General features: G+C 41.2%; 1 protein-coding gene across 11 annotated transcripts in view; it reads left to right on the forward strand.

The window, feature by feature from the left end:
* The window catches only part of HECW2 (HECT, C2 and WW domain containing E3 ubiquitin protein ligase 2), a 417,065-nt gene that overhangs the window by 358,344 nt on the left and 39,391 nt on the right, over window positions 1-19,330 (forward strand). For all 11 annotated transcript variants that reach the window (XM_073807454.1, XM_033859936.2, XM_073807452.1 and 8 more), the window contains 2 exons: window positions 8,238-8,358; window positions 10,082-10,195. In XM_073807454.1, coding sequence (XP_073663555.1) covers window positions 8,238-8,358; window positions 10,082-10,195 — 235 coding nt within the window. The remainder of the gene's footprint in view (window positions 1-8,237; window positions 8,359-10,081; window positions 10,196-19,330) is intronic.

Genomic DNA, 19,330 nt, shown 5'->3' on the forward strand with positions numbered 1-19,330 from the left:
CTGGACTAACAGTGATAGAGAAAAGGGAGTTAATTCAAAGGCTATGTTGAATGTAGAGATTCTAGAACTTTAAGTCCAAGTAGGGAAGAGTCAAGGCAAATTCTAAGGTTCTCACCACATAGACTGCTAGACAGATGGTAACACCATCTACCAAGAAAGGAAAAAGGTTAGACTGGAGGGGAGAGGTGAAAGGCTGGTTTGAGACATGTTTTGTTGAAGAATCTTTGGGCCATCCAACTGGAGACGGAAACCCAAAGACAACTGGAAACAGAGTCTTGGAGCTCAGGGGAGGTTAGCAGCTGGGAATACAGACGTGCTGTAGGCAGTTGAAGCCCATTGGGTAGACAGAGGAAGTAGGGAGAACAGGTCAGTGAAAAGAAGAGAAAATAGGGGATGGTGACATGAGCAACTCCAATATTTAAGGGAGGGGCTGAGGGTGCAAGTGAAAGTGAGAGAGCCAGTGGATTTTGGAAGAGAATTAGGAAAGTCTTTTCGGGGAAGCCATGTTTCAAGAAGGAAGGAGTGGCCAACAGGGCCAGGTGTTCAAAGGAGTCAAGAAGGATGAGGCCTGAGAAGAGGCCATTAGATTTGAAAATCATGAAGTTATATGTGGCCTTTGGCAAAGCAGTTTCTATGAATTAATAGGTCATGAACTGGAATGTTACCAGTTACAGGATGCTAGAAGATGTAAAGTAGAAAACAGGCATGAAAAATGCTCTCTTCATGAAATATGGAAGTGAAGCAAAATAAGGCAGTACTTAGAAGGAGAAGAGGAATTAAGGAAGGGATTTTAGGATGGGGAAGTTGAGCATGTGTGTGCGGAGGTCAGATAATGTGGGTGGAAGGAAAGTGGTTTGTTGAATGGCGCGAAGAAGCAACAGTCAGCACAGCACAGGCCCGTGGGAAGGCAGGACACTGGAGGCAAAGCACAGGTCAACTTTGGAACAAAGTAGGGACACTTATTTTGATGATACAGGATGAAAAGAAAATAAGTATATGGCTCTATGGGTAAGTGTAAAGGTGTAGGGGAGAAATTAATGGAATTCACAGCTGGCCTCGGTCATTTACCAACTGTGTGTGACTTTGGGCAGTTTACTTCCTTTCCTGAATTTGAATTTCTTTCTCCTTAAAATGGGAATGATAGTAATCACCTCCCATGGTTATTTGGAGGAGAATGCCTCACCTGGTACCTAAAACATGTCAAGCATCCAATAAATGTTAGTTTATCCCTTTTTCTCTCTTTCTGGAAACCTGAGAAGTCTAATTTGTCAATATTTGAACTACTAATAATTGATACATATAAATCTATATCATGTTTGCAGAACTGACTGCCTAGATATTTAATCATTCTGACTGGCCTTAATCTTAGCTAGAACCTACGAGGGGGTTGAAATGGGTTGTCCCTTCAGCTTTCTGGCTAAAGGAATGAAGCTCTGTGGAGTATTGCTCATCCCAGTCAAAGCTCTCTTTTCCAGACCTTTTCTGGGGCCCCTCCTCCTAGAGAAAAAGTAGATCACCGGATTCTTTCCCTTCTGAGCCCTGCAAAGGCACGTGCTCTCGGTGACAGGCTGGACTTGAGACTCTGTGAACATTCTAAATGGTGACTAAGTTTCTTCTTTTCATGTAGCATCACAAATGTACATAAGTAACCCATGGTGGTAATAAATGCATTCTGGAAGCAGATTGAGAGTTAAACGTTTTCCAAAGACATGTCTAACCCAAATATATTTAAATTGCTAGCAGTGTTTGTGGTGGTTTTAATTTTCAGGAAGAATCATCTCCATATTTTTGGCCTACTCTATTTCAGTGGACTTTATTTGATCTTGAAATCGGGATGTACTGCCTGATATCAATGGAAGTAACTATAACTAATTCCACATGAAACAAGGGCAGGACTAGCCTTATTTACCCTGTGGAGGAATCTTCTGTTTCTTTGAGTAAAATAGCCTCTTCTACCAGTACTCCTAAAGTTCTTATGAAAACATTTCTAACAGATTTTTTCAAGTTGTGTGATCCTCCTTCTTGTGACTAGAATTTCATCCCTTTTAGTGGTATGAGAATAATATTGGAAAAATTACGACAATCATAAATTTTAATGATCTTCTTTCAGAACACCCAGGAACCTGCTAAACTTTCCATACTTTTCCCCGTTCCAAGCCCATTTACATGTCTTTTCAAGTGCAGGAGAGAGAGGGGCTTTGGAAACTTGGACTTGCTGCTTTTTGCAGCTGTTAGAGTGCTCACCTAAAATTTGTCAAAATTTTGGAATGTGAAGGTTTGTTTTTCTAGGACCATTATAATGCCAGTCCCAACCTTAGCTATGCCAGAAGGAAAAGATCTTTCCAATTACCATATGGTTTATTATGCCAAATATAGGATCCAGAATTTTATTTAAGGACTTTTTGTAGCTGTACATTTCTAGGAATTGAAATGCAAGAACACCTAATTTATCTAATATTGTTGGAGACGTGCTTACTTATGTGAATTTTCCACGTGACCAAAGCTGTGACATTAGTCATCTGAGAATTTGTTTAACCCACCATTTGCTGAGACTCTTTCATAAATACATTATACTTCTCCCTGCTTCCCTAGACACAGTGCCTTGAGGATATTTCACGGTTCGGGGGGATCAGCATACAGAGCTGTTATAACTTGACTAGAACTGGACACTCTGGAAGCCAGTAGAGCACCAGATCACACTCAAGAGAAGTAAAACAGACCAGAGAGCACTGAAGAGCTGTGTGGGTCTTTACTGAAGGCTGTCTTCAGGGCAGTTGTTTCTCTCAACACACAGTGCACCTCCTTAAGGACTTTCTTTTCCCCTCTCTTCCTCCAAAGTCTTAGTATCCCAGCTGCTGCTTATCTCATCGGCCCTTTTCACAAATATTCTCTCTTCCTTCCCCTCCCCTCCCCTCCCCCTTCCTTTCCTCTTCACTTTCTCTCGCCCTCCATCTCTCCCTCCCTCTCTCCCTCCCTTTCTCTCTCTCTCAGCGTCTCTCTCTCCCTCTTCTCCCTTCCTCCTTCTTTGACTTCCTCCCACCCTCCCTTCTCCCTCTTCCATCCCTCCCCTTTCCCACAGTCTCTGAAGCAGCTTTATACTTGTTGTTAGAAAAAGTGTTCTATCCCTTCTCTTTGCTAAGCCCCACAGAGATGATCTAGGAACCAAACAGTACAAATGAAGGATGCTTTCTGGGTAGGTGGGGATGGGGGAGTTATGATTCCAGAGACTGGAGGAAAACCAAATACTATCTCTGTCACAATATACAGGTATTTTTATTTTTGTGTTTTTTGTTGCTGTTACTCTCCCTTGCTTCCCACCCCTAACGCTCTCAGAAGATGCCTGTCACTGGCATGCCCTCAAGCTTTCCCCTTTTAATAAATTGCTTTTAATTTGCCAACATTTGAAAAATCAGATTATCAAATAAATAAATGGTAGGTAAATGGAAGCATCAACAAGGTCAAAACAATGACCTGAGGGCCTTTTATTACTCTTAGAGAATAAAGCAAAAATGCCAGGACTTCCTTGCTTGTGCTTTGTGCCAGCTATTTTTTGAGGTTTTGTTTGTGTGTTTGTTTGTTTGGTTTTTTTCTTAATTTCCATTGTTGATCTATGTTCCATAAGATAGAGTTTTCCAGAAATTATTATAATGCTTCATAATTTGTTCTCATTCACTAACAGGGAATTATTGTTTTAAAAATGTCATAGAGGGCTTCCCTGGTGGCGCAGTGGTTGAGAGTCCGCCTGTCGATTCAGGGGACACGGGTTCGTGCCCCGGTCCGGGAAGATCCCACATGCCGCGGAGCGGCTGGGCCCGTGAGCCATGGCCTCTGAGCCTACGCATCCGGAGCCTGTTGCTCCGCAATGGGAGAGGCCACAACAGTGAGAGGCCCGCGTACTGCAAAAAAAAAAAAAAAAAATGTCATAGAGTTTATCTGTTTTAGAAAGTGAACAGAAAAGAAATTCTCTTCTGAGCCATCCCAGTACATAGGCCTGGAACCATGCTGAATTAGGCTGGGCTTCATCCCCCTCCACTGCAGACCAAGAGCAAGTCATCAGAGCATTCTGGGTTCTGGGTGGCACACCCAGCATCAAAAAAGACCCAGACTTCTTAGCTGTTTGATGCCAAGGTTTTTCTAGTATCACCTAGAAAAGAAATCCTTTGCCTGGTAGAATTCTTTAGTTTGTATGTGATTGTGCAGTTTTTTAACAGTATGTGGAAATTGTGTAACACTATATGGAAGTACTTTAGGCCTGCCTAGCAATGATTTTTAAAAAGTCTAATATCTGTTACTGAAATTCTTTCCCATAAATAATTAACATAATACTGACTATCCATAAAGCCAGCCTTTCATTTGATCACTTCCTATATGTAACATTGACCTTTTCGTATCTGACTTCCTTTCTTAAGACCATAAAGACTATGCCATTACCCTCTCTATAAGAGAATTCTATTCTAGAACTTCACTTACAGTTATGGCTCTTAGTTCTGTGAGCTCAGTCTCCAAGATCATGTTTTATTTCCAAAGTGGAAGTAATATTGTTTCTGCCCTGGACTTTCTTGGCAGTTGCACCTGACTTGCATTAAGAATTTGACAAGGGCCAACAGCATAATTTATTGTAATTTTTAAATCATGATGTAATGTGTAAATGATTTTTTCATCATAGAACTATTGGCAAAAGGATTTTTGCATTTAACAGTTTCTGTCTCCAGAGCCTCCATAATTGAATTCCTTTACCTAGAGCTTAAAAGGAGTCAGAGCTAATTTTTATTAAGTGTCTGTATTGATATTGATGGAATGCGTTATGGCATTTGCCACATCCTTTTAAGCATCTCAAATTATATAGCAATAGTATATGTGCTGTTTTTCAAAAGTCATCAACTCTTAAAGAATCGGGTTTCTTTTGAGTCCTGAAAGATTTTCGGTTTTTTGTTCCTGTTTTTCCTCTTCCCTATCAATGATCGCGCTCTTGAAAGCTGATTCATTATGGCTGCTTGCTGAGCTGTCTGGGTTTAGTAGTCTGCAGTTACTCAGACTGCAGCAACAAAAGCTTTATTCTGCCACTCTAACTGGACTTGTGCTGCATGGCTCTGTCCCTCAGCCATCCAAGAGAGGAGCCCAGAGTCCATGCAGATCATGGTCCTTCATGTTGCAGATGATACCTTTCAAATACATGGGAAGTATTCCCCCTGTGTTGGTCCCTGGATGATGCCCAGGTGTTTCATTGGTTACCTTTGACCTTCTTGTGGGAGATAATGGTTCTCAGACTTGGCTGCACGTTGGAATCATCTGGAGAGCTGCATGACACACTAATGTCTGGGTGTCACCCCCACTGATTCTGATGTCATATGTCCTGGCTGTGGCCTGAACATTGGGATTTTTAAAAGCTCCCTAAGTGATTCTAATGTGCAGTCAAGATTGAGAACCACTGCCTAGGAGTCTTCTGCATCCCAGACCTTTTAAGGTCAAGTTTATTTGTTTCCTTTATGGCATAGCTCTTAGCTCTTTGGGTAAAAGATTCATAACTGTGCCAACAGAACTCTGGACATATTATTCATCAATAGCCCATTTTATTAAATTCCATTCCCCGACCTCAGTACATTTCCCCATGTGTTCAGTATTCACAGCTATGCAGATAATAGCAATAACAGCTAACGTTTACATGGGGCTGCTTATGCAGCCGGCACTGCGCGAAGTGCCACACCACACATACACTAACTTTAGTCCACAAGTGTGGCCCGGATCTCTCACTGGAACTCCAGTACTATATTTTCAAGTGTCTGCAAGGTATATCCACCTGAACAGCTGTCCTCTCCAGCTTAGTATGTAGAAAGCCTCATATGCTCCTGTCCACCAGCATCATTTCCCATGCTGCTTTAGCATCAGACAGACCTGGCTCAGATCCTGAATCTACTATTCACTGTCATATGACTTCAGTTTCCTTAGTTACAAAGTGGTGATGACAGTAATAATACTAATGCCTGCTTCTTAGACTTGTGAGGATTTCCCAAGATCCTCTCTGTAAAGTGAATGGTCCTTAATGCATAGGAGACACAAAAAATGACAGCTATTGTTATTGTTTGAAAAGCTTTATATTGGGCTTCCCTGGTGGCGCAGTGGTTGAGAGTCCGCGTGCTGATGCAGGGGACACGGATTCGTGCCCCCGTCCGGGAGGATCCCACGTGCCACGGAGCGGCTAGGCCCGTGAGCCATGGCCGCTGAGCCTGCGCGTCCGGAGCCTGTGCTCCGCAACGGGAGAGGCCACAACAGTGAGAGGCCCGCGTACCGCAAAAAAAAAAAAAACTTTATATTACCATGAGAGCTTCCTCTTCCTCCTCTTCCTTACTTACCTACTTTTAGCAATTCTTATTTCACATTTTGTAAAATTTCCTCTGAGTCACCATAGTCCAGGCTAGTCCTCATGCCCTCAGGCCTCCATTGCTTCAACTACTCCTAGGTCTTTCCTCCTTCCTGCCCTTAATCCACTCCAAAAATCATTTCTGAAATAAAACACCACTTGTTTGTTATTCCCTTGCTTAAGAACCTAGAAAGGCTTCCCACTGCTTGCTGCATCACGCTCACACTTCTCAGCTAGGTCTTTAAAAATTCTTCTCATAATTTCATACCAAACTTCTGACCAATTTAATTTCCTACTTACGTCCTAGCACTCCCCCTCTGCTCTAGGTTAGTGGGGTCTCCTCCGTGTCTTCTGAACATGCAGGCAATGCTTATTCCAGCTCTTGCTGCCCTGCCCCAGTATAGACTATAGTTCTCCCATGTTTATAAGGCCTGGTTCCAATGACATCTCCTCCCTAAAGTCTTTTCCATTTTGATCTCTGCTTATCCTCATTTACTGTTACTTTTCTATAACACTGATCTCAGATGCATCCTCACTGAGTGGCGGTGGCACAGTGGAGAGCACATGCTTCACCTAATGGGGCAGCTGCCCTCTGTAGCCCCAGGGAAATGCAAGCCAGTTGTTGCAAGAGTTCCCAACTGACTTTCACGAGAAATCAGGATTTTTTTTTTTCTTCTTGAAATCTCCTCATTTTTAAATGTTGGCAGTTAATTTAAAATCTTTAGAACATTGTGTGGCAAACAAAATCTATAGGGCTGGGTATAGCCCCAGGCCTATCGTTTTGTTCCTTCTGCTTTAGAGTTTGTATACCATCTAGTTTAAGACTTAAATATTCTCTAGTTGTTTGATATGTTCTATTTCTGTCTTCCCAACCAAGATATCCACTCCAGCAACCCGACCTTATCCATTCTGAGCATCTGTTGCTGAACCTAACACAGCGTTAGCAAAAAATAATCATCACGTAGTTGATTCATGCATAAAGATATATTTAAGGAGTTTACATGGTATGTAATGCACAAGACATCACAATTTTTGTTTTCTGGTTTCTTTTATTGTTTTGTGAAATATGTCTTGGGAAATATCCAGTGTTTTCGTCATGGCGCCGATTCCCATATTCATCATCAGTTTTGTATCCCCGCTTGTTGGTTAGTCACAGTGTGACACAAAACCAGATTTTTCTATGGAAAGAGGAGCAAACCATGTTGCTTTTATATTTTATTAATGATGCTTGCCGTGGAATGACATGTAATGACATGTAATGACATGACATCTTTAGATAATCTGTAGATAATTACAGTACTTGGCATGTATTAAGAATGCAACAAATCACAGTATTTTTACTCTGCGTAACCAGGAGACATGTGCCTTCTGCAATTATGGCTGAATTCTGTTTTCAAATCAAGATTATTCTACCCTGTGGTATGAAATATAATGTTGTAGGTTTTTCATCAGGTATGGAAACTCACTATTCTTGCTTTGCATACCACATACTTTCACAAGATAACTTCCTGTTTGCTGTGATATCATCTCAGCCGTAAGCAAAGATATTCCACCCTGAACAGTTACCATTAGACATGAGTAACTGTTTGACTCATATTGATTTGGACTGAAAAGAGGAACATATTTGACTAACACATGGGCACCACTGTAACTCTTCAAACAGGATTTGAAGGCCACAAAGAAGACATCTTAAGATCCTGGTTAAGCTCTGTGATAGCCTTCGACTTGGAGAGGTGAAAAGTGCAGGGACCTAACAGTATTGCCTCCTTTTACTTGTGAACTGTGGTCTCAGCCCCATGGTAATCTTTTTCATGGTGATGTGATGAACATAAGGACATCGCACAGATCCACACCCTTGTCTCTTCGTGCTTCGTTGTAGGTACTCAGCGTGCCAATGCCCGTGCTCCAGCCCCTTACAAGCGAGACTTTGAAGCCAAACTAAGAAACTTTTACAGGAAGTTAGAGACTAAAGGATATGGACAAGGCCCAGGGAAATTAAAGTAAGTCAAAATAATACAAACCCCAGGATTTGTAGATGGCGAAAAGATGGGATGCAATTTGGAATGTAGGAAATGGATTGATTAGGGATGACCAGCCTTCGTTTTAGTCGGCGTAATTATTTGGGCACGTGTAAATTACAGGATCATCTAAAACATGGTTCTTGAATTAAGCACTATTAAACTTACGGTTTTAAAACAGACAGGAAAGAGATGACCATGTTTCACATAAAAATAAGGCAAAATTAAAAGCTGATTTATTTTGTTCTCCTGAAAAGTACCTCTTGGTTGACTTATATCACATATTCATTAGATATAAGGCTGTCACCGTGTCTTGTATTGCACGTCACTGTCTCCTGGGCTGACCTGAGTGTAGGACTACTGCTCAGCTCTGTTTCCTTCTGTGAAGTAAGCTTAACTTGTCCAACGGAATATGTCATGAATGTTGTTTCTGCCTGTCTTTATCCACCTCCCTTTAAATGGGGAAATTGAAACATCATCCTGTTGTTTGGCCTAAAATTATCTGAACTTCCTACTTACCCATACTCCCTTCAGCCCCACCTCCACCCCTGTCCCATGTCCCCACTAGAGATCACTATGCCACTTGAGAGAGGACAGAGGAGGGAGGGTCTGACTGCAGAAGCGTCGGGACCCGGGTGTGTGAGAGAATTGCCCAGCCCAACAGGCACACGGCTCACTGCCCCCCATGCAGGGCTTGCTCATCTGAACTCACAGGTTCCCCTTTCATCACCCTCGAAAACATCAACCCGCCCCAAACACCGTACCTCTCAGAGCTTCACTTACTAAGGTCTTGCTGATCAAGCTTTCATACCTTCAGCCTCCCTATCATCTCCCTTTCCATTACTATTTGCATTAAGGGAAAATTGACACCTGTTTAAGGGTGACTTAAATTTTCATTGTCACAAGTAGATTAATCAACCACCAGTATCATTCATTTGTATCTGTCACTTAGGGAATCTCAAGATTCACTTAATTTTAAAGTTAAACTAAGGACAACAGGGCTTCCCTGGTGGCGCAGTGGTTGAGAGTCCGCCTGCCGATGCAGGCGACATGGGTTCGTGCCCCGGTCCGGGAAGATCCCACATGCCGCGGAGCAGCTGGGCCCATGAGCCATGGCCGCTGAGCCTGTGTGTCCGGAGCCTGTGCTCTGCAGCAGGAGAGGCCACAACAGTGAGAGGCCCGCGTACCGCAAAAAAAAAAAAAAAAAAAAAAAAAAAAAAACTAAGCACAACAGTAAACTCCACTGCTTTGGAGGACACTGAGAATTTTTTTGTCCTTCTTGTTCTCACTGTTATCTTTCTAGGTACTTAAGAATTGAATTCCTAAGTGCATTCAGGCTTAAAACATTACCTCCTAGGGTTGCTCTTCCTTTCCTAAACAAATGTTTTGTGTGTGTGTGTTGTTTTGTAATCGTTTTCCTTCTGGGATAAATTGATGTGACCATTCAGAAAGGACTCTTGCATTGGTTTTACAGGTCTTAGGTGGGGTGCTCTATTTACCAATGATTCTCTGTTGTAACTTTTGTTAATGCTATTAAGAGTTACAGACAGATGTGTGCTTTATTGCAGATAGCGATGATAGTAAGTCACTCCACTTTTCCCCTAATTAATTGTGGTAAGTGGAAGTTAAATGGCAAGTGCCCAGTTCTGGAAAGATAAAGATTAGGAAATAATCTGTATTTTTCAAATTGTCTTTTTCTGGACAGGTTAATTATCAGAAGAGATCACTTGCTCGAAGATGCTTTTAATCAGATTATGGGCTACTCCAGAAAAGACCTGCAGAGAAATAAGCTGTATGTCACATTTGTTGGGGAGGAAGGGTGAGTAACACAGAGAAGTGGCCTGTGAAGCACAGGCTGTGGCTGCCGGAGGATGTTTCCCCACACTGTCCCCTGCGGTTGCCTGAAACAGGAAACCCTTCTGACGGAAAATGCTGTTCTCATACACTTAAACCTTTCAGTTTTTTTTTTTTTTTTTTAAGCTTCCTTTGATTTTTAAATCATTTGACATAAAAATTCTTTGGTAAAAGCTCTAACTATAGATCATTTTTGAGAGCAGAAACTTAGTTTCGTTTCTTCTCTCCGTAACTCTTTCTCTCAAAGGGAAAACATGTTTGTTTGTTTGTTTGTTTTATTGCAGTATAGTTGATTTACAATGTTGTGTTAATTTCTGCTGTACAGCACAGTGATTCAGTTATACATGTATGTACATTCTTTTTAAAATTATTTTCCATTATGGTTTATCACAGGATATTGAATATAGTTCCCTGTGCTATACAATAGGATCTTGTTGTTTATTCATCCTCTATATAATAGTTTGCATCTGCTAACCCCAAGTTCCTCCCACTCTATCCCTCCCTCCCCCTCACCCCCCACCACCCTGGCAACCACAAGTCTGTTCTCTATGTCCGTGAGTCTGTTTCTGTTTTGTAGATATGTTCATTTCTGTCATCTTTTAGATTCCACATATAAGTGATATCATATAGTATTTGTCTTTCTCTTTCTGACTTACTTCACTTAGTATGATAATCTCTGGGTCAATCCATGTTGCTACAAATGGCATCATTTCATTCTTTTTTATGGCTGAGTAGTATTCCATTGTATATATGTACCACATCTTCTCTATCCATTCATGTGTCGAAGGACATTTAGGTTGTTTCCACGTCCTTGGCTATTGTGAATAGTGCTGCTATGAACGTAGGGGTGCATGTATCTTTTTTGAATTAGAGTTTTGTTTGGGTATATGCCCAGGAGTGGGATTGCTGGATCATATGGCAACTCTATTTTTAGTTTTTGAGGAAGCTTCATACTGTTTTCCATAGTAGCTGTACCCATATACATTCCCACCAACAGTGTAAGAGGATTCAAAACATGGGCTTTGAGATTTAAAAAAAGCAAGGAATTGCATTTTAACATCTATGATCTTGTTATGTGCACAGGAATACTAAGTAAATTGTACTTCACCTGTTAAATAAGCTCAGTTTCAGAATCACGAATTAGAAACTAGTGTTTGCTAGAGAGTAGGGGGCGTGGGGAGGATGCAGGATGGGCGAAATAGGAGAAGGGGATTAAGAGGTGCAAACTTCCATTTGTAAAATAAAGAAGTCACAGGGTGTAATGTACAGCAAAGGGAATATAGTCAATAGCATTGTAATAACTTTGTATGCTGACAAGATGGTAACTAGACTCACAGTGGTGGCCATCTAACAATGTATCAAATTATGGAATCACTACGTTGTATACCTGCAACTAAAATGATATTGTATGTCAACTGTACTTCAATTTTAAAAAGATAGAAAAAGAGGAAAAAAGAAGAATCCTTCTGTTCCACCTGGAAATCTCCCCAGCAGTATCTCTTCGGCCTTGGTTCTTATTTCTCTGTCCCCACTTTTTCTCTTTCTTTGGCACACCTACCAAAATAACTACCTGCCATAAACAGAGTCCAGCCTTGTATGACTCTTCCATGAGTGTGCTCATAGAGATAGGGGTTAGGAAATGAATGAGTAAAGACTCCTACACGGTGTTTATTGCATTCAAATAGGCATAACGGTGGTTTTATGACTCTTGAGAAGATGAAAGCTCTCATCTCTCCTAGACCCCTTACTCTTTCCTCATTTCAGGTTTAGGTTTGGAGTCTCAGCACCTTCTTTGTAGACATCACTAGAGTGAATTTTAAAAATACCGCGTGATTGTCTGAACTCGGGTTGTCTTCTCTTTAACTCCTTAACTGCTGTTGATTTGGATCATGTTAAGGCTACCTCTCTCAGTCTTGCCCAGGAATAAAGTATATTAGATTATGGAATCATAGCAATAATATTCAACAAATTCAGCCATTTGGTTTATGGTTAATGAAATGGAGCTGTCAAAGTATAAAATAGGGCTTCCCTGGTGGCACAGTGGTTGAGAGTCCGCCTGCCGATGCAGGGGACACGGGTTCATGCCCCAGTCTGGGAAGATCCCACATGCCGCGGAGCGGCTAGGCCCGTGAGCCATGGCCGCTGAGCCTGCACGTCCAGAGCCTGTGCTCCGCAACGGGAGAGACCACAACAGTGAGAGGCCCGCGTACCGCAAAAAAATTTTTTTTAAAGTAGAAAATAATTCACATGTGCTAGTAGAACTAGACAATAGTAAAATTGAGATTTAAAATTAGGCCTCTTGTCTTCCATCCAGGATTCTTAGAACAGCACTGGGATTTAGGCAAAACTCCTGAACTCTGATCTGTCTGAATTTTTTCCTACCCATGGATCTTTTCACTATTCCGGCTAGTGACTGATAACTTCTCTTGTCACATATAGCGTTGTATAGTCTCCCAGCTGTGACTAGATTAAAGTAAAATACTACATGGGAAAACAATATAATGTGACAAAGTTTGAGAAGGTTGCCTGAGACTTGAGCCTTTTGTTGCTGACAAGCCTTAATGGTTCTAGCTTTTGTTAGTTGCCTTAAAGATGCAGGTGGGCAATTGAAAATGAAGGCAAATGTTTTTAGCCTAATCACAGGTATGCATGGGATTCCAGGTATTTCCTTACATAACTAGTCTGGTTTGGATGAGAATACTTTTCCTCCCCCAGAACTCCAGCTGCCTTTCTTCTTTGTTGGACCACAGTTTGTTGAGATCTCAGAGATGTAGGCAAGCGTCTTTGGAAACCCTGGTACTTAGGTTTGAATAGAACAGATGCTATCATGCTTGGTCATCCTAAAGCTGTCTCCCCATGGTCTGGACTGACATCCATTCCTAGGAGGAGGCCCAGGCAGAGTGGGGCCTGAAACCTTATTTAATTGCCACTAATGTCCAAATGTTTCCTGCCTCCATTTCTTGTCTTCTTCCTGTAACCCTAGAAGGAAAGTAAGAGGGAGGATATTTTGAGGTGTGACCTCAGCCCTCAGGGACAATCTCTTAATCAGGCCCCTCTGCATATGGTTTTTTGAAACTGGAATGGGGCCAGATAACTTCTGGTCTCATGGCTTTATCATGTCAGTATCATACATATAGATTGTTAGATATAGACTTTATTTTGCTATTAAGGCATTGGGAACACATAATACTATTTTGAAAGATTAACGCAGTATGCTTGCTAAAAAATTGAAACCTCAAAACAACATAAAATTAAGAAGTTATTTTAGCCTTTGTCATCTTACTACATTAAAATTAAAGATCATAACATTTCTTTCTGAATTATAATAAATACCCAAAGAGAAAAGCTACCTAGGTTTTTCTATGGAATTGTGAAATGGAGCTGAAAGTTTTCTGGTCACTTTTCCTTCATTAATTTTAATGCCCTCAAAATGTGTCATTTTGTAAGTTCTTCATGTCTAGCTCTAGTAATAGGTATTAAAAAACGTATATGCCTAGTGCCCAGATGTTGGCTTGCAATATCATTCTTCAATAAAAGGGACTAGGGCTCCTTGGAGAAATGGGTGATTCTAGGACTGGGGCAGGAAATATACAAGACAGCACCTGAAGCATCTTGTGCCAGAAAGTATAGAGGAGCTCAGACAGCTCACAGTGATGTCAAAGGGACACAAGAACCAACTGAAAGAGCTGCCAGTGGTCAAAGGTGGAATAATTGGAGCAAAAAAATAAAGGAGTATTGGATTAGAACCCCAAAGTATAAAATAAATATCTATATACTGATATAAATACACAATTGAATAAATAAATAAATAACAGTAGACAAATTTGTGCAGATTTCCAAATAATTCTGCATAATTCCCTGCTCCTTAATTGTGAGTTGCACATAGTGACTTTCTTCCAAATAATACAGTATGAAAGGGGGAGAAAGAAGTTAAGTCTACAGTGGAGAAGCCTGACAAACACACAGCCAGGTGATCAAGGCTAAAATCTAAAATCAACAGTGATATATCCTGTTGATAGTATGTACCCTTGGTATGATGCGATGAGAATGACACTTTACTGTCTTCCTCCCAAAATCATGTAACACCAGTCTAATCAGGAGAAGACATCAGATAAATCCAAATTGAGGAACATTCTACAAGATTACCTTATCAGTGCCCCTTAAAACTGTCAAGGTCATCAAAAACCAAAAGCATCTAAGAAACTGTCACAGCCAAGATGAACCTAAGGAAACATGGCAATTAAATGTAATGTGGTATCCTGAATGGGATCCTGGATCAGTAAAGGGACATTAAGCAAAAACGAAAGAAATCTGACTAAAGTATAGGTTTTAGTTAATAATGTATCAATATCAGTTCATTTTGTAACAAATGTACTGTACTTATGTAAGATGTTGATAAGAGGGAAACTTGAGTGTGAGGTATATAAGAATTCTCCCTACTGTCTTTGTAACTTTTCTATACATCAAAAACTAATCTAAAATAGAACATTTATTAAAGAAAGCATAGAGTCAGGATTTGGGGAGATTTAGAGAATGTTTCCCTGAACAACTTTTCTTATTTCTTTGCTGTCTGATGAGTGATTGCCACCAGGGTAATTTTTGGTATGTGTATACTTCCTTTTGCACTTGAGGTCAGGAGAGTAATAAGTATAGAGATACAGTTCATTCTGTGGAAGGAATTAGTAGAGGTATTGATTGGTATGTATAGAGTATTATTTTGTGTTGCTAAAGTCAACTTTGTTATCTGTGAGGGAATAATACTTTGCAATTCTTATTGATACCATCTCACTGATTGTATTTTCTACCTGTCATAATCAGGGTCTTTATTTATAATAGATTAGTGAGGGCATAAAGGGAAAAGGATTTATTTTTAAGAAAAATGCGTCTGCCTGCCCTCCAAAAAGGTGTGAATTAGCAGATTCACTCAGAGACTGCAGCTCTGCTTTAAGATGTTTCTTTGCGTAGGTCTTGACACATGATATATAGGTTGTTCCTGAAATGGAAGAGCTGAGTCAAGAGAAATGATGGGAAATGTTATAGTCATAAATTTACAGGACGACTACAAATTCCATGTGAGGTAGAATTAACCCCAGAATGGTAGAGATGCCTGTATTCAATTAAAAATACAAAAATAAATCTAGAATCTATTAATGTAAATATACTAGTTGACAGCTAATTATTATATCTCGCTAAAATAATGCTTCATGTTATGCTTGGCTTTTTTCTGAAAAGCAGACGGTTTCTAAGCAAAACACTGTGATTTAATTTGGTCAGCGCTGAAGGTTTTGTTCTAGTCATTAAAATCTCTACCCAACTTAATTTGGTTATCTGCTCTTCCAAAGTGGGGAAGAGGAGAAGACAGCAGTGGTGGAAGAGCTTGGAAACTGAGTCATCTTGACTGAATGTGGTGGGAAATTGCGTACTCTAGTTGCCTCTTTCTGTTGTGCTTCTGTCCGCCTAGAAGTTGCTTCTTTAGGAAGGGAGCCAGTAGAATACCGCATATTCTCTAGTGTATTATTTTCTTCTAAATGTGTGGTGTCAGAACTTAGCTAGGCAGACTGTTGTGTTCTGATGGGACATTTGGGGCCATTCACTTCTTTCTATTTTTTTTTTTTATTGAAGTACAGTTGATTTACAATATTGTGTTAGTTTCAGGTGTACGTTCACTTCTTAGTACCCAAAACAAGTAAGGAAATAATGGCCTGGATAAAGAGAGGATGTTTACACTGTGATTGCCTCGCCTCTTTTTTTCCTCCATGGCCAGCTCTATAAAAGGCACCTTTCTTTAGGAAAGAATGAGTTCATTATATGTAAGGTGCCATTGATGTGACATTAGTCATCTGTCTTGCAAAGCCACACTTGGACTAGGGAGGGGATGCGTGCAAACAGTTTTAGTTTGGGGGTTTAAGAACAGGTGCGCTCTTCCTGTGATATTTCTACTTAGACAGATGAAAGCAACTAGGCAGGATGAGATCTGAAAGGTTTTCTTGGGTCCCTGCTTATAAAATAACCAGCAGCTGTTAACATCTGACTGATCTAGAGGTTGTTTGGGGTCCTGGGCTTGATCATTTATTCCTCAGCAATTTGTAAAGCTTCAAGTGAAACTTTATGGTGCTGCTTGTTTTCTTCTAAAAAGAGACACTTGCAGGATAGCCTAACTGATGCATGCCATGCTGGAGAAGGGTGCTTCTGTATCTAGGCTTTGGCTTGGTATCCCCAGGTAAAACTTTGTCATACTGATGGCTCACAAAATTCCTTACTCACCCATCAGGCCTTCTTCAGTGGCTCACGAACCAAAGCCTTGCTGCTATAAGTATCTGAGGCTGAATCGGGTGTGTAGGCCATCTGTGCCTGAACCAACTTGTAAGAAAGCAGAGTCTTCCAGAAAACTTGTAGGAAAGGATAGTGAGACTTCCCAATGGCACCATCCTCTTGCATTTTATAGTCTACTTCCTTTGGAATACTTGGTAAATTTTAGTTGAAAATAAAGAACAAGAGAATAAAACTATTTGTTTTAACAAACACTGGCTGCTACTAACAACTCGGGTGGTGTCAGCCCAGCAACGGGATGGTGTTTAAAATGCCTCATTGGCACTTCATGGGGCTCAAAACGACATTGCCACCCTAAGGACATCTGTGCTTATTCCGAAATGGCCTCAGATGCAGCTGTTGTGTGGCTACACACCCGTTGTCCGGAGTTTCATTATTTCCATGCCAAGTCTTTAGCTGTGGAACCAACCTAACTGGCAGAACAGGAATGTAACAAATGAGCCCTGTGATATGAGTCATATTAACTATTTATATGGAAGAGGTTGCTAAGACAGGAAGCGCATGCATAAGGTATCCTGCTGGGACACGTCTTATTGAATTAGGTAGACATATGTAATGTGTAGTCAACAACCTGCCCTCAGATATGCGGTTCTAAATTTCAGATTATAATCAAATCAAACTTTAAAAACTGTCTTGGCTTTAGAGTGACTCTATCAGTGCTGCTAGAGTTAAAAAAAACAGCAGATAAAAGCCTGAGCAGTTGAGGAAGATACATTTCCCTCCTAGAGGAGCTGCTAGCTTTGTTCTCTCTTGGGAAAAAAAGGAGTTTTATTTTTCAACTTAACTCCTCAGGGGACATTCATTGTATCTTTAGCCAGATTTAGTTATCATCATGAAAAAGGAACCAATCAGGGAGGTCCATCTTTGTTGTTTTAACAAACTCTACCATATTAGAAGATATTAGACTTGGAAAAGACAAGGAGCAAGCTTTCTAAGCATAATTCACCTGAGCGATTTCTGACAGTGTTTGCTAATCGGGTTGTCTCTTAAGGACTGGCATGAGCTATTAATGCATTGACTATAAGGCAGACTTGTGCAAAACTGTTCACTCCGCTAGATGTGAAATAGCAATGTAAATTATGTTGATTTCCTTTAGAGGGCATCAGACAGCTCCACTCAGTGATTCAGCAATATAAACTGATCCCCTCCTATGTATCAGGCTAAGTACTCAGGATCCAAAAATGAGAAAGACATAGTCCCTGCCCTCAGTAGGGTTACAGTTTAGATGTGTGTCTGGTGGGAGGCAGACACATAGGCAGACAATTATAAGACACTCTGCTAAGTGCAGTATTATTAAAACACTGAGAGCTGAAGCTCAGTGAAAACCTGCTGTTTCTAACTGAATGCCACTGTTTAATTTTAAGCAGCTGAAAACCCATTTTACTTATACCAGTTGTCTCTTTGTAAGAAAACTGACTCACAGAGTGTTTGACTCATGTTTCAGCTGTCTGTGACCCTTATCCTCATGTGCCTTGATTGTGTCTGAAGGTTTCTGCAGAGCAGGGACCCCGCAGGCCAAGGCTCACTCACGGTCTCACCCTAGGGTGTGTGCAACTCTCCTGGAGGTTGCATACACCCTAGGGTATCATTGTCATTTTATCTTGCCTTGAAGTGATCCTCACTAAAGAAGAGGGTTTAGGGTAAGTCAGGTTTTTTAATAAAGCAGCATTTTCCTCCTACTTTCTTCTGTAGCAGGGGTTGACAAACTCTCTGTAAAGGGCCAGATAGTAAATATTTTAGGCTTTACAGACCATACATTCCCTGTTGCACCTACTCAACTCTGCCATCCTAACAGGAAAGCAGCCCCAGACAACACATAAACAAATGGGCGTGGCTGTGTTCCAATAAAACTTTATTTACAAAGCCAGGGGGTGGGCCAGATTTGGCCCTCAGGCCATAGTTTGCCATAAGCAATGTTGTTTTGCTTATGAGCGTTTAAAATTTATTGAAGGGTGAGCTGTAAGGAGTAATGAACATTATTACGCTTGGGATCAGGAAACTGGTGTCAAGACCTGGATCCTCCACTGCAGCTTTCATTTGATACAAGTCAGTGATTTCCTTCAGCCCCAGTCTTCTCAATGAAATGAGGGGATGGGCGAAATGACTGTTCAGATACTATTGATGGCATTCTCTGTTTCTGAAGAGACACAGGGGTCTGAAATTCACCATCGATAGGAAATTTAGAGATGTTTTGCATCCACAGGGATCCAGGTAGACTGGAATCATGAACTCAGTCTCACAAAGTGGATTTTAGTAGGAAAACTATAACGTCTAGTACTTAGGTTTTAAAAAGATACAGTGAGGGGCTTCCCTGGTGGCGCAGTGGTTGAGAGTCCGCCTGCTGATGCAGGGGACACAGGTTCGTGCCCCGGTCTGGGAAGATCCCACATGCCGCAGAGTGGCTGGGCCCGTGAGCCATGGCCGCTGAACCTGTGCGTCCGGAGCCTGTGCTCCGCAACGGTAGAGGCCACAGCAGTGAGAGGCCGGCGTACCGCAAAAAAACAAAACAAAACAAAAAAGATACAGTGAACGTGCAGACAGTATGGGAGAGTCCTAGGTTAAAGAAGCATAGGTGAAAGGTTTGAGCTGATAACTAGTTCATGATGAGTCAACAGAGTCAAGTGACTGCCCCACAGGGCAGAGTGACATTAAGCTGCATTAGTGGGGAAAAGTTCCAGGAAAAGAGGTCAAGGGCCCTTTCTAAGTTTTTGTTAACGAGACCACACCTAGAGTGTTGTGATCAGCATAGACACCGCCCCCTTAGGTCAGA

Source organism: Tursiops truncatus, chromosome 7 (genome assembly GCF_011762595.2).
Source record: "Tursiops truncatus isolate mTurTru1 chromosome 7, mTurTru1.mat.Y, whole genome shotgun sequence".
Lineage (NCBI taxonomy): Eukaryota > Metazoa > Chordata > Mammalia > Artiodactyla > Delphinidae > Tursiops > Tursiops truncatus.